The following is an 11,802-nucleotide window of genomic DNA, read 5'->3' as shown; positions in this document are numbered from 1 at the left end:
ACTTTTTCATTTTTTTGGCCTAAAAATGTAGATGATAACGATTTCGGAACAAAGTTGAAGACATCACTCCCTCATCATAAAAATGTGAGGCATCACAATTACATTACAATACTTATGCAACACGGGTGATATATTTTATAATATTGATGTATAGACAAAGATAGAAATCGTCTGGACTTCCTCTTTAAATCATAATTATCAATATTAAATCAAATTTAAGCTCACAAAACATAAAGAGAGTATATGGGATATAAAGTCGGATGTGAGGTGAGATGTTAGTGGGGAAGAGGAGGAAGGAGAGAGATAGAGAGATATTTTAAAAAAATGATAAAGGAGAGGATATAGAATGTAAATGACCACACCTCCTCTCTCTCTCTCTTTCTCTCTCTCTCTCTCTCTCAGTCTATCTCTCTTTCTCTCTCTCTCTCTCTCCCTCTCTCTCTCTCTCTTGGAATGTGTAGAATAATAGAATTTAAGAGATATAGAGCGGAGGGGCAAAATAGACTGGAAAGGAATGAAAAAGAAAATAAGAAAACGTAAAAGAAGATGGGATGTCTATTATAAGGCCTAAAATACAAACTTGTTGTATTGCCCTTTGCGACCGACCCAAAAATCTGAAAATCTACGGTCGGCATTTAAAAAAAAAAAAATATCCGTTTTTAAGATTTTTATTATTCATATTAATGAATAAAAAAATATGTATTTTGTTTGTTGGGATAAATGTGATATAAATGCATAAAATCAAATCATTCCCAAATTCTCACTCGTCTTCTGCCCTAGTTTCAAAATCCTACTAGCGTAAACATCTCGATCAACACAACATTGCAAACCATGAATTATTATGAGGTGAAAAAGATATGAATGGAATGATGACGCTGAAAGACATGTATTAAAGCATTACAAACTAAGAAATACTTACACTTTTTTTTTTAGGTCCCAAAAAATCGCAACGACTCAGCCAGCCGCTGAAAAAACTGGGGGGGGGGGGGGGGGGGGGGGGGGGGTAAGGTCACCTTTTTAGGTCAGCCATTTGTATATATGTATATATATATATATATATATATACCTATACATATTTTTTTATATTTTATTTTAATTAACAAAATGGGCCACGTCTCTATTTTTCAGTACATTTCGGCGAATTTAGGGCTGATTTTAACATAATTTTGGGCGGCCAGGGGGGCACGTGCCCCCTGTGCCCCCTGGATCTGACCCTGTACTTAAACGGAAGACATTATAATAAAAACTTTCTCATAGGTTTCACGATAACCCACTACAAAATACCGACGGTGTAATGTACACTTGTGTGAAGTTAGCGACCGTAATATCAGCTATATCCTCATTAAAATCATCATTACGGTCGCTAACTTCACGCCCCGGTACACTCCACCGTACCAGTGTCCTTTTCCATCTGATGAGTACCTCTTAGAACTTCCTTTACTGTATACCGGTTTGAGGACACCATAGCGAACAATTCTATTGTTATCATGCGGTCACGGTTCGGTGCACACGAGTGGTCGCTGAGTTATGGTCGCTAGAAGTAGTCCAATGCGACCACTAAAGGCCCGGTCACACAGCCTTTCGCTTCTGTATCGCGGGTAAAATTTCGCGATTTGTTTTTGCCCGCGGTTGCCCGTGGTGGAAAATGTGCAAAATTGGCTTACCCGCGGTTTACTCGTGGTATGCCCGCGGAACAGACGCCGGCGACTGTTCCGCGTCCTTATCGTGGGTGAAGCGCGGCGGTACCGCGGCCTACCACGCTTACACGCGGTACACACGCTAATGCACGTGATAACAACGCGGTACAGACGCGGAACAAACGTGCTATGACCGTGCTCCACCCGCGATTACCCGCTAAAATTTCGCGTCCAATTCCGCGTGTAACCACGTCTTAACCGCGGCCGTAGCACGTCCTAGCACGTTCGTTCCGCGTCTGTACCGCGTCTTTACCGCGTGTGTACCACGTGTACCGCCCGCGATTACCCGCGGTCTAAATTTTTGGGCAGCCCAAAACTTTTTCGCGCGGCCAACCGCGTGTGAATTTCTTACCGCGTGTAACGACGGGTAAAGTACGGCTGTATCGCGTCTTTATCGCGACCTCAAAGCGTCCAACAGCGTCTGCTTCACGGGCAGAAATTTTTGGCCGTGATTCGGCCGCGATACGCCCTTGGAGGGCTGTGTGACCGGGCCTTAAAACCTAGATGGAATATAATATATAGTGCGTACGGTTTACGCACAATAGTCCCATCAGTATAAGATACTGTACAAATACTGCTGTGGCTTTCATCTCGCAACTAGAATAAAGTTACCCTCCTCCCTACTTTTCGTTGACAATCCTTTTTCTTAAGCATTTACACCAGGTGATAGGGGAGATAGTGCATGAGAACCTTATATCAGATGTCCAGCTCTGGAACACTCTTCTTAAAACTTGTCAGATTAATTGCTTTAAAGTTTGGGATTGAATTTCAGAATTTTCAGGAAATGATCACCGCCTTGGTGGTTAGTGGTCGCGGGGTAGGGGGAACTTCACCCCCTCCCTACCTTACGCCGACATTTCTGTTTCTTAGTTATTAACACCAGAATTAGAGGAGATGGTGCACCCCAAGACGAAAATCCAATTGAATCCCCATTGAATGTCCCCATTGAATCCCAATTGGCAATTTGGAGTAAATGGAAAGTGAAACAATGGGTACCCATTGAAACCAATTGGCAATTGGTCCCCATTGAAAACAACTGGCAATTGGTTTTAATGGGGACCATTTGCCAATTGGTTTCAATGGGAACCCATTGTTACACTTTCCATGTACTCCAAATTGCCAATTGGTATTGAATTGGGATTCAATGGGGGCATTCAATGGGGATTCGATTGGTAAATCGATCCAGTTAGAAGAACCAGTGATAAATTACTGATACTTCATAATCAATATTGGCAACTGTCCACCAACTTTAGGTATATTCCAATCTCATTTGCATTAACTTCATCGCATAGATCATTTGGAGTGAATTCAAGAGTTTCATTAACAGTGACACAGACTCGTACATAATATAAATTATATATACTAAATATGCATGTTGTTTCTTGGTTAGTAATCATATAATCAATATATCTATTGCTAAAACGTGAATGTAATTGTAACATGATCAGACAAAATAATCTATTGGTTAATAATTGCCGAAGGAAAATAGAAATCACAAAATTGATGTGCATTGTCATAATTTGCTTAACAAATCATGATAAATTTATTTTTCTGTGACACGTGTAAAGTGATAATGAATATTCATGAGATGCCTAGATTTGTTGGTTTCTATTGGTTTATGTTGGTTTCTATTGGTCCTATTGGTCCTATTGTTTTGTATTGGTCTTATTGGTCCTAATGGTTTCTATTGGTCTAATTGGTTTCTATTTAGCATGGGTCCTATCGGTTTCTATTGATTTCAATTGGCCCTATTAGACTTTAATGGAATTTCAATTGGTTAGAATTGGACCAATTGAAGTCCAAATTAAGGCCAATTGGTCCAATTGAAACCAATTGGGGACCCATTAAAGTCTAATAGGGCCTAGGCCAATGGGCCGGCCAATGGGTCCAATTTGTCCAATGGAGCCAATCTGGACCAATTGAAACCATCTGAAGTCCTATTAAAGTCCCATTGATACCTGTTAAAACCTATTGAGACCAATTGGAACCAATTGAAACCAATTGAAACCAATTGAAATTTCAATTGGTGTTCAATTGGTTTCAATTGGATTTTCGTCTTGGGACAAGAACCCCATATATGTCCAGCTCTGGAACACTCTACTCAAAATTTGTCAGATTGGTTTAAAGATCGGGATAATTTCAGAATTTTCAGGAAATGATCACCGCCTTGATGGTAAGTGGTCGCGGGGTAGGGGGAACTTCATCCCCCTCCCTACCTTACGCCGACATTTCTGTTTCTTAGTTATTAACACCAGAAGATAGGGGAATATAGTGCGTACGGTTTACGCACAATAGTCCCATCAGTATAAGATACTATACAAATACTGCTGTGGCTTTCATCTCGCAACTAGAATAAAGTTACCCTCCTCCCTACTTTTCGTTGACAATCCTTTTTCTTAGGCATTTACACCAGGTGATAGGGGAGATAGTGCATGAGACCATATATCAGATGTCCAGCTCTGGAACACTCTTCTCAAAACTTGTCAGATTAATTGCTTTAAAGTTTGGGATAATTTCAGAATTTTCAGGAAATGATCACCGCCTTGGTGGTTAGTGGTCGCGGGGTAGGGGGAACTTCACCCCCTCCCTACCTTACGCCGACATTTCTGTTTCTTAGTTATTAACATCAGAAGATAGAGGGAAATGGTGCACAATAACCCCATATATGTCCAGCTCTGGAACACTCTACTCAAAATTTGCCAGATTGGTTTAAAGATTGGGATATTTTCAGAATTTTCAGGAAATGATCACCGCCTTGGTGGTTAGTGGTCGCGGGGTAGGGGGAACTTCACCCCCTCCCTACCTTACGCCGACATTTCTGTTTCTTAGTTATTAACACCAGAAGATAGGGGAGATGGTGCACAAGAACCCCATATACGTCCAGCTCTGGAACACTCTACTCAAAATTTGTCAGATTGGTTTAAAATTGGGGATAATTTTAGAATTTTCAGGAAATGATCACCGCCTTGGTGGTTTGTGGTCGCGGGGTAGGGGGAACTTCACCCCCTCCTTATATTGTCTCCTATTTAAAAAAAAAAATATATTCTGAGGATATTATGAGAAATGCTCTGGAAGGATTCAATGGGGGAGTTATTAAAGTTTGGAGGTAAAAAGATCATGAACCTAAGGTATGCTGACGACACTACCCTCGTTTATAGCAGCAGAGAAGAGCTTATTGATTTGTGGAATTGCATCAAACAGGCAAGTGAAGAGAAAGACCTTCTTCTAAACATCAAACAGAAAAAAATAATGGTTGTCGATAGAGACAAAAATAACACTGACTTCACCATAGCTGGAAATAAAATTGAAGTAGTAAATCGGTTTGAGTACTTGGGTTCAATAATCACTAACAAAGGAGAGAGCACCGCATAGATAAGAAGAAGGATGGCAATGGCGAGATCAACAGTACATTAATATGTCTCACATCTGGAGGAGCCGAGGCCTATTCCTCAGTCTGAAGGTTCGTCTGCTTCAAGCAACTTCCTTCTCTATTGCGACTTATGGAAGTGAGTCCTCGGCCATGACAAAGAATGACAGAAAGAGAGTTAATACCTTTGAAATGTTGTGCTACAGGAGGCTGTTGCAGGTGTCATGGAAAGATTAAAAGACAAATGTGTGGGTCCTGGAAAAGATTGGAACAGACTTGACTATCAGAAGGGGAATCATGGAAAGAAAACTAAACTATTTTGGGCACATCGTCAGGAGATCTGAAGGTGTTGAGAAGCAAATACTGTAAGGAGTAGTCGAAGGAAAACGGGGTAGAGGTCGTCCACCAATATCTTGGACTGATGATATCAAGAAAGTGTCTGGACAAGGAATGAAAGGTGCAACAGAAATGGCAGGTGAAAGAGTTGCATGGCGTGCTCTCGTGAAGACCAGAGCAGCACTTTACAGCGCCACCTGAAGTTGATGGTGATCATATGGGTTGACATAGTTTTTACATTAAATTCTTTCAGCATAATTACTCAATAAATGTAATTTCAGTTCGCGTTTAAAAACGGAGCCAATGATAGAGCGAGTTACATCAATAGGGAGTGAGTTCCAAAACTTAAGACCAGTACAAGCTAATGTATTCAACGCAAAGGCAGTTCTTACACGCGGTATATGGAGTGCAGTTGCCTGTCTTGTAAATTTGACTGTTCTTTCTAAATAGCTGTACTAACGTATTCGGGAGGGTACCATTTTCAAAATCATACATGATTGAGCCTAACTGCAAGAGATAGGTATCTTCTACCTTTAATAGTTTATTACTATGAAACAAAACATTAGTATGAGCACGATAATTTACATTAAAACAATTCTTATCACCATTTTCTGAGCGACAAGTATCTTATTTAGTTGCGTTTTACTGACTTCCCCCATGCCAACACTCCGTAATTAAGATAATGCAAAATCAGAGTAGAGTATAAAATAAGCAAAATTTCTTGTGGCACAAAAGAACGTAATTTATAAATTACACCGGTATTTTTAGACTTAACTTTACAAATATTACTACAATGTGATGCCAGAGTCAGCTTCTCATCAAAGTGTAACCCAAGAAACTTGGTAGAAGTTACCCTCACAATAATAACATCATCAAAAAGTACGACTCCAGGTAAGTCTCATACTAAAAAGCATATAGTTTGTCAGAGGTTCGAAGACAACTTATTTGCAAAGATCCACTATGTAACTTTCTTTAATTCATTATTAAAGATAAACTTTAGTTCTGGTAAAAAAAGAAAATGAATTCTCACAGAATCTAACGAAACTTACACTGTATGTTCAAAATTACAAATAAATGTCATGTGCCAAACAATTTTGGAAGAAAATGTATACTGGCTGAGTAATGAGCATAGAAAGAAAAGGAAATCAGGGTAGTACTAGCCCCGACACCATGTGTGTTGTCCCATATACATTTTTCTGTGTAAGTGATTGTAACTTTACCAAGCATTACACACCATTACTTACATGCTATATGATCAACTTTTCTGATCCATTCTACACCTTTTCTTTCACAATGCAATCGCATAATTACCAGTACTCAAGTTTATCTTTAACTGTTTCTAATAACATTTCAGGATTTTTATGAGAAAAAAATACACTTGAATGATCGGGGGGGGGGGGGGGGGGGTTGGGTGGGTAAGGGCACCTTTTTTTGGTAACCTATTAGCTACCCCACCCACCCACCCCCCCCCCCCCCCCCCCGCGTACGCGTCTGCCAGCCACCGTTGCCACATCCCGTTGCCTTATCAAACATGAAGGCCAAATTAGATTAAGATATAATTACTTTCGCTGCATTATCAAAGTCCTGATACATGGATGGCCGCCCATCATACCATATCCTCTGACCGACAATGAGCTCAGTGACAATTATGCAGTTAATTTCATTCGTTTAATATCAGGGTTAGGAATATAACGAACAATAATAAGCCGCGTAATTAACTACGTCCATGTCATAACCATGTATAAATCGCAATGATATACAAATCATTAGAGAGAGCATGCATGTTCAATCACACATTTAAGACAACCGTTAAACTACTTTATGATTAAGGCAGGCCTTGGCGTGAAGTGCTGACTAATAAATGATTGTACATCAATGTGTATAGCTAACTGCTTAAAAGCATATCATATTGGACTGCGTTGGACAGCGTGGAAAGATTAATTAAAAAAGAGCGCGGTTTAATGTACGAAATGTAGGCCTAATTTGTTGTTTTACGATTACAATTATAATTTGTAAAATAATGAATGCATCTCGCAAACGTGACGGAGTAAATACAAATATTAGTCTTGAATGTAATGAAATGTATCACCGACGCCGAATTGATGGCGAATTAAATCGGCGAGCAAAGCGGCGGCAAAGCGTAACAAAGCTTAATTAAAGCGTAAAGACCGCAATAGAGCGTGAGAAAGCTTTGAGCAATTCGGGACATTCGGCAAGAGCGCCAAAATGTTTTAAACTGTTTAAAAATTTGAGGCGATCTGTCACGAATTGCGTAAAGCGGGGAGAGCGTATTAAAGCTTATCAAAGCGTCACAAAGCTTATCAAAGTTTTGCTCAAAGCGTAGGAAAGCTTAACAGAGTTTAACAGAGCTTGGTTCGAAGCGGTGACCCCACTTTGTACGCTCTGTCATTATTGACATGCTTTGTCAAGATGTCAGAGCATAACATATCTGAGGAGATCGTGAGATTTTTTGAAAAGTGACGCCGAATTGATCGCCGATTTAAAGTGCGACATTCGGCGTCGGTGTGAACTGTGCATTTATTCCTATTTTCATATCTTCGATAGGGAATGGCATAGTTAAAATAATATCAAATGTCATTACTATAATGTAATTTCTTATGATTTTAGTTTCTGGAGAATTGAAAATGAGTTTATACAAGTCGTGCTAAAACTGACATTATTAGCGTTTCCATTTACAGGGAATATATCAAATATTGAATAACAAGAAGCCCCCTCCCCTCCTCATTTGAAAAAAGTCGGAAAAGAGAAAACTATAGAATCTGTTTTTCTTAAGCCTTCATGGTATAATCATGGGGAAAATGGGTATTAGACATAACATTTTATTAAGTTACTGAATTCATTTATCACTGATAACCTGAGTGTTGAACTTTGACATGCCTCTTAAACATAAAGATGTCATGGCCTAGTGGATACGTCACCGGATCACATGGTTCGCGGTTCGAGTCCCGCTGCGGCACTTATATCTTTTAGCAAGACATTAATCTACATTTGCCACACTCCACCCAGGTTAGGTAATTGGGTACCCGGTAGGAAGACATTTCTTGAATGCTTGAGCACCTTTGCGTGGTAGCTTGACTTAAGCCGGGGGTAATAATAGCAGGGCCCTAAGTAAGAACAGTAACAATACTGCTGAGGTTACATTATGATAAATCATGTTCATAGCAACCATATAAGTACAAGTTTGTTATTATAAAGAAAATGAAAAGCTTAATTCCAACGGCATTTGAAAGACAATACTCATTTAACCGGGGGTAATAATAGCAGGGCCCTAAGGGAGAACAGTAACAATACTGCTGAGGCTACATCATGATAAGTCATGTTCATGGCAACCATATAAGTACAAGTTTGTTATTCTAAAGAAAATGAAAAGCTTAATTCCAACGGCATTTGAAAGACAATACTAATTTAGCCGGGGTAATAATAGCAGGGCCCTAAGGGAAAACAGTATAAAAACTGGTGCAGGGCCCTCAGGGTGAACAATATTAAAACTAGTGCACGGCCCTTAAGCGTTGGTCACATCCCACCGTGCGTGTTTTTAGTCCGTACGGTTTTTGGGGAGGTCACGGCCGCCACGTTTTCTGAAAACGTAGGGAGGGAGTGGCAAAGGCAGGGAGGGAGTACCGGCAAAGCACGTCACACGCACGGTGTAAGTACGTGGCCCGCACGCCACGCCTGGCCGTGAGCGGTTGCGTGCATCGTACGTTGCGCACGTGGTAAGTGCGTTGTACGTGCTTACAACGTGCTTACAACGTACGGTCTCCGTGCGGTTGCCACGTTATCTTACGGAGGCCGTACTTACACGTGCTGCTCACGTACGGTGTCCTTACTCACTCGCACGTTGTAAGTGCGTGCACGTGCGATGAACTCGGTGAGTCGGGGTATGTCGGAGCATATAGGACGACATTCCCTCTAGAAGTCCCAGCTGCTGCTGCCTCAAGATGCCGCCCATTCCACCGCAGAAACTCCGGGTTCTGATGCTGCAAGAACACCTTCAAGTGGCAGCGCATGAGTACGACGTGGTATTACTTGCCTTGATACGGGAGAGAGAGAGGCAACAGGCAACAGGTGTGTGTCTTCATTTCTGCCATAACAAATTCTTGTTTTTGCTTTGTATTTGCTTTAAAATGTTGTCTTATTTCTATTGGAAGCTTCCCGTCGCTCATTTAAGAATAAATCTCTCTAACAAAGGGAGCAAATTTTGCAAATCACAACTTTTCAGTAAAATGGCTATAGAATATAAACGCCTTCATGTAAGTTGATGATTTTGGTGGCAAATAAAACTTGAAGTGTTTTTCTATCAAATACTATAAACAATAATTGTATTTAGTCATTCATGTATTTGTAATTAAGGTCAATTTTTGTAGCAATCTTTATGGTCCACCCAAACGCTATTAATACATTTTATGTTTCAGGAGTCGCCGCCCTCTTGAGCCTGGCATGAAGCTGGCCATCACCCTTCGCTTCTTGGTGACGGGAACAGCTACAGGTCCCTTGCCTACGACTTCCGGGTGGCACACAACAGCATATCCACGTTCGTGCCAGAGGTGCACCGCCATCTACAAGGAATATAAGGAGAAGATGTTCAACATACCCTCCACACAGGACGAGTGGAAAGCCGTCGCCCGCCAGTTTGGAACGCGATGGAACTTTCACCACTGTTGTGGGGCGATCGACGGGAAACATATCGCTATCAAGAAGCCCAATAAAAGTGGATCGCTCTATTACAATTATAAGCGCTTCTGTTCTGTGGTGCTCCTGGCCATATCGTGAATGCTAACTATTCCTTCTTTCAGACACAGGCGTGTTCAACGAGTCCACCCTCCGGGGGCACTGGAGGACAACACCATTGGATTCCCAGCACGTACCGGATCCACTTCCAGGTGACGACCGGGACTTTCCCTACTTCATTGTAGGCAATGATGCTTTTCCCCTACGAAAGTGGCTCTTGAAGCCATACAGTCGCCGTGCCATGACCCACAAAGAGAGAGAGTGATGAACTATCGGACCTCTCGGGCCCGTCGGGTTGTGGAGAACGGCTTCAGGATATTGGCTCACCGGTGGCGGTGCCTACTCATCACCCTGCAGTTGGAGCCTGGCAGGGTGATTTACGTTGTGTTGGGCTGCCTCACCCTTCACAATCGGCTGCGAAAGCGCCGGCCCGGACTACAAGACCTTAATTTGGACCGCGAGGATGAGGATGGCAACGTGGTCCCCGGGGCCTGGAGGGAGGATGTGCAGATGACCGAACCCAACCAGATGGTCGGCCAACGGGCCTCAAGGGAAGGGAAAACCCATAGAAACTATCTAGCGGACTATTACAGTTCCCACTTGGCCGCCTACCATGGCAAGATCGGGTTGTTTGAACACATGAACTCATGATACTCATGATTTAATTTTATGAACTCTGGAGACATTCTATGAACTCTACAGACACTCATGATTTTAAAGAACTCTGGGGACATTCCATGAACTCATGATTTAATTTTATGTATTTATGTGTGAATAAACATGTAGAAGTCAAACATAATAATGAAATGTTTTTTTTGTTCTTATTTAAAATCAACCTTAACTTTAATATGATATACCAGAATGGTTCCGGTCTCACCTCTTACTTTCACCCCCCCCTAATTTTTAACAAATGGTTATAATAAACTTTTATACAGTTTGCAAAATTACTGATTTTTATTATTGCAGTTTCACTAAATTTGCTTATATATATATATATATTTTTTTTTGGGGGGGGCAGGTTTTTGTTATCATTTTGCCCCATGCACCATGTAATCTTGAGCTCTGAAATTTGTTGAAAGTACAAATCAAGGAGGACTTTTAAGGCAAACCAGGTCTTTATTATACTCAATACTACAACTAATAAGTAATAAGTAATAATAGCATAAGAACAAGAACATTCCAACATGAGCAACGAAAAAATAAGTTAACACTGTAGTCCATAAACGTTTCTGTTATGCCTCTCTGGCCTTCTTATTCGCTGCCTTTTGAGCTGCAGATGCAGCTGACCCCTTATTCTGTGTCTTCTTCGGCGCCATCTCTTCCGTCGGCTCGGCTTTTGTATACTGCATAAATCAGTGCGCACAACGTGCGTTGTAAGTGCGGAGCACGTGCTTACTCGGTACGGTCCACGCAGGCGCGGATCCAGGATTTCTTAGGGGGGGGGGGGGTAGTGAGCACTTTTTTTTTTTTTTTTCCTCAAAAAAAATTTCAATTTTGCCACCCCCCCCCCCCCCCCCCCCTTGAGCGCCAGGGGGGGGGGGCCCAACCCCCAAAAAAGGTAAAAATCACGTGATTTTACATGATTTTTTTTCTCAAGGGGGGGGGGGGCCCGGGCCCCCCGGGCCCCCCCCCCCCCTGGATCCGCCACTGGGT

At 41.6% G+C, this 11,802-nt stretch overlaps 1 protein-coding gene across 1 annotated transcript; it reads left to right on the top strand.

Annotated features, from left to right (window-relative positions):
- The first annotated feature begins 9,359 nt into the window (after window positions 1–9,359).
- On the top strand, window positions 9,360–10,191 carry LOC115922825. Its single transcript, XM_030982531.1, has 2 exons — window positions 9,360–9,430; window positions 9,834–10,191. The coding sequence occupies exons 1-2, from the start codon at window positions 9,360–9,362 to the stop codon at window positions 10,189–10,191; spliced, it is 429 nt and encodes a 142-aa protein (XP_030838391.1).
- Window positions 10,192–11,802: the final 1,611 nt, after the last annotated feature.

The sequence above is a fragment of the Strongylocentrotus purpuratus genome, unplaced genomic scaffold, assembly GCF_000002235.5.
Source record: "Strongylocentrotus purpuratus isolate Spur 01 unplaced genomic scaffold, Spur_5.0 spur5_scaffold_12, whole genome shotgun sequence".
Classification (NCBI taxonomy): domain Eukaryota; kingdom Metazoa; phylum Echinodermata; class Echinoidea; order Camarodonta; family Strongylocentrotidae; genus Strongylocentrotus; species Strongylocentrotus purpuratus.
Note: the sequence above shows the minus strand (reverse complement) of the source record. Positions and strands in the feature narration are given on the sequence as shown.

What these genes read in the sequence shown, in the direction of transcription:
- LOC115922825 (XM_030982531.1), top strand. Translation starts at nt 9,360, where the DNA reads ATGCCGCCCATTCCACCGCAGAAACTCCGGGTTCTGATGCTGCAAGAA. An exon ending in CTTCAAGTGGCAGCGCATGA is followed by an intron (nt 9,431 to 9,833) that starts GTACGACGTGGT and finishes TTTATGTTTCAG; the next exon opens with GAGTCGCCGCCCTCTTGAGC.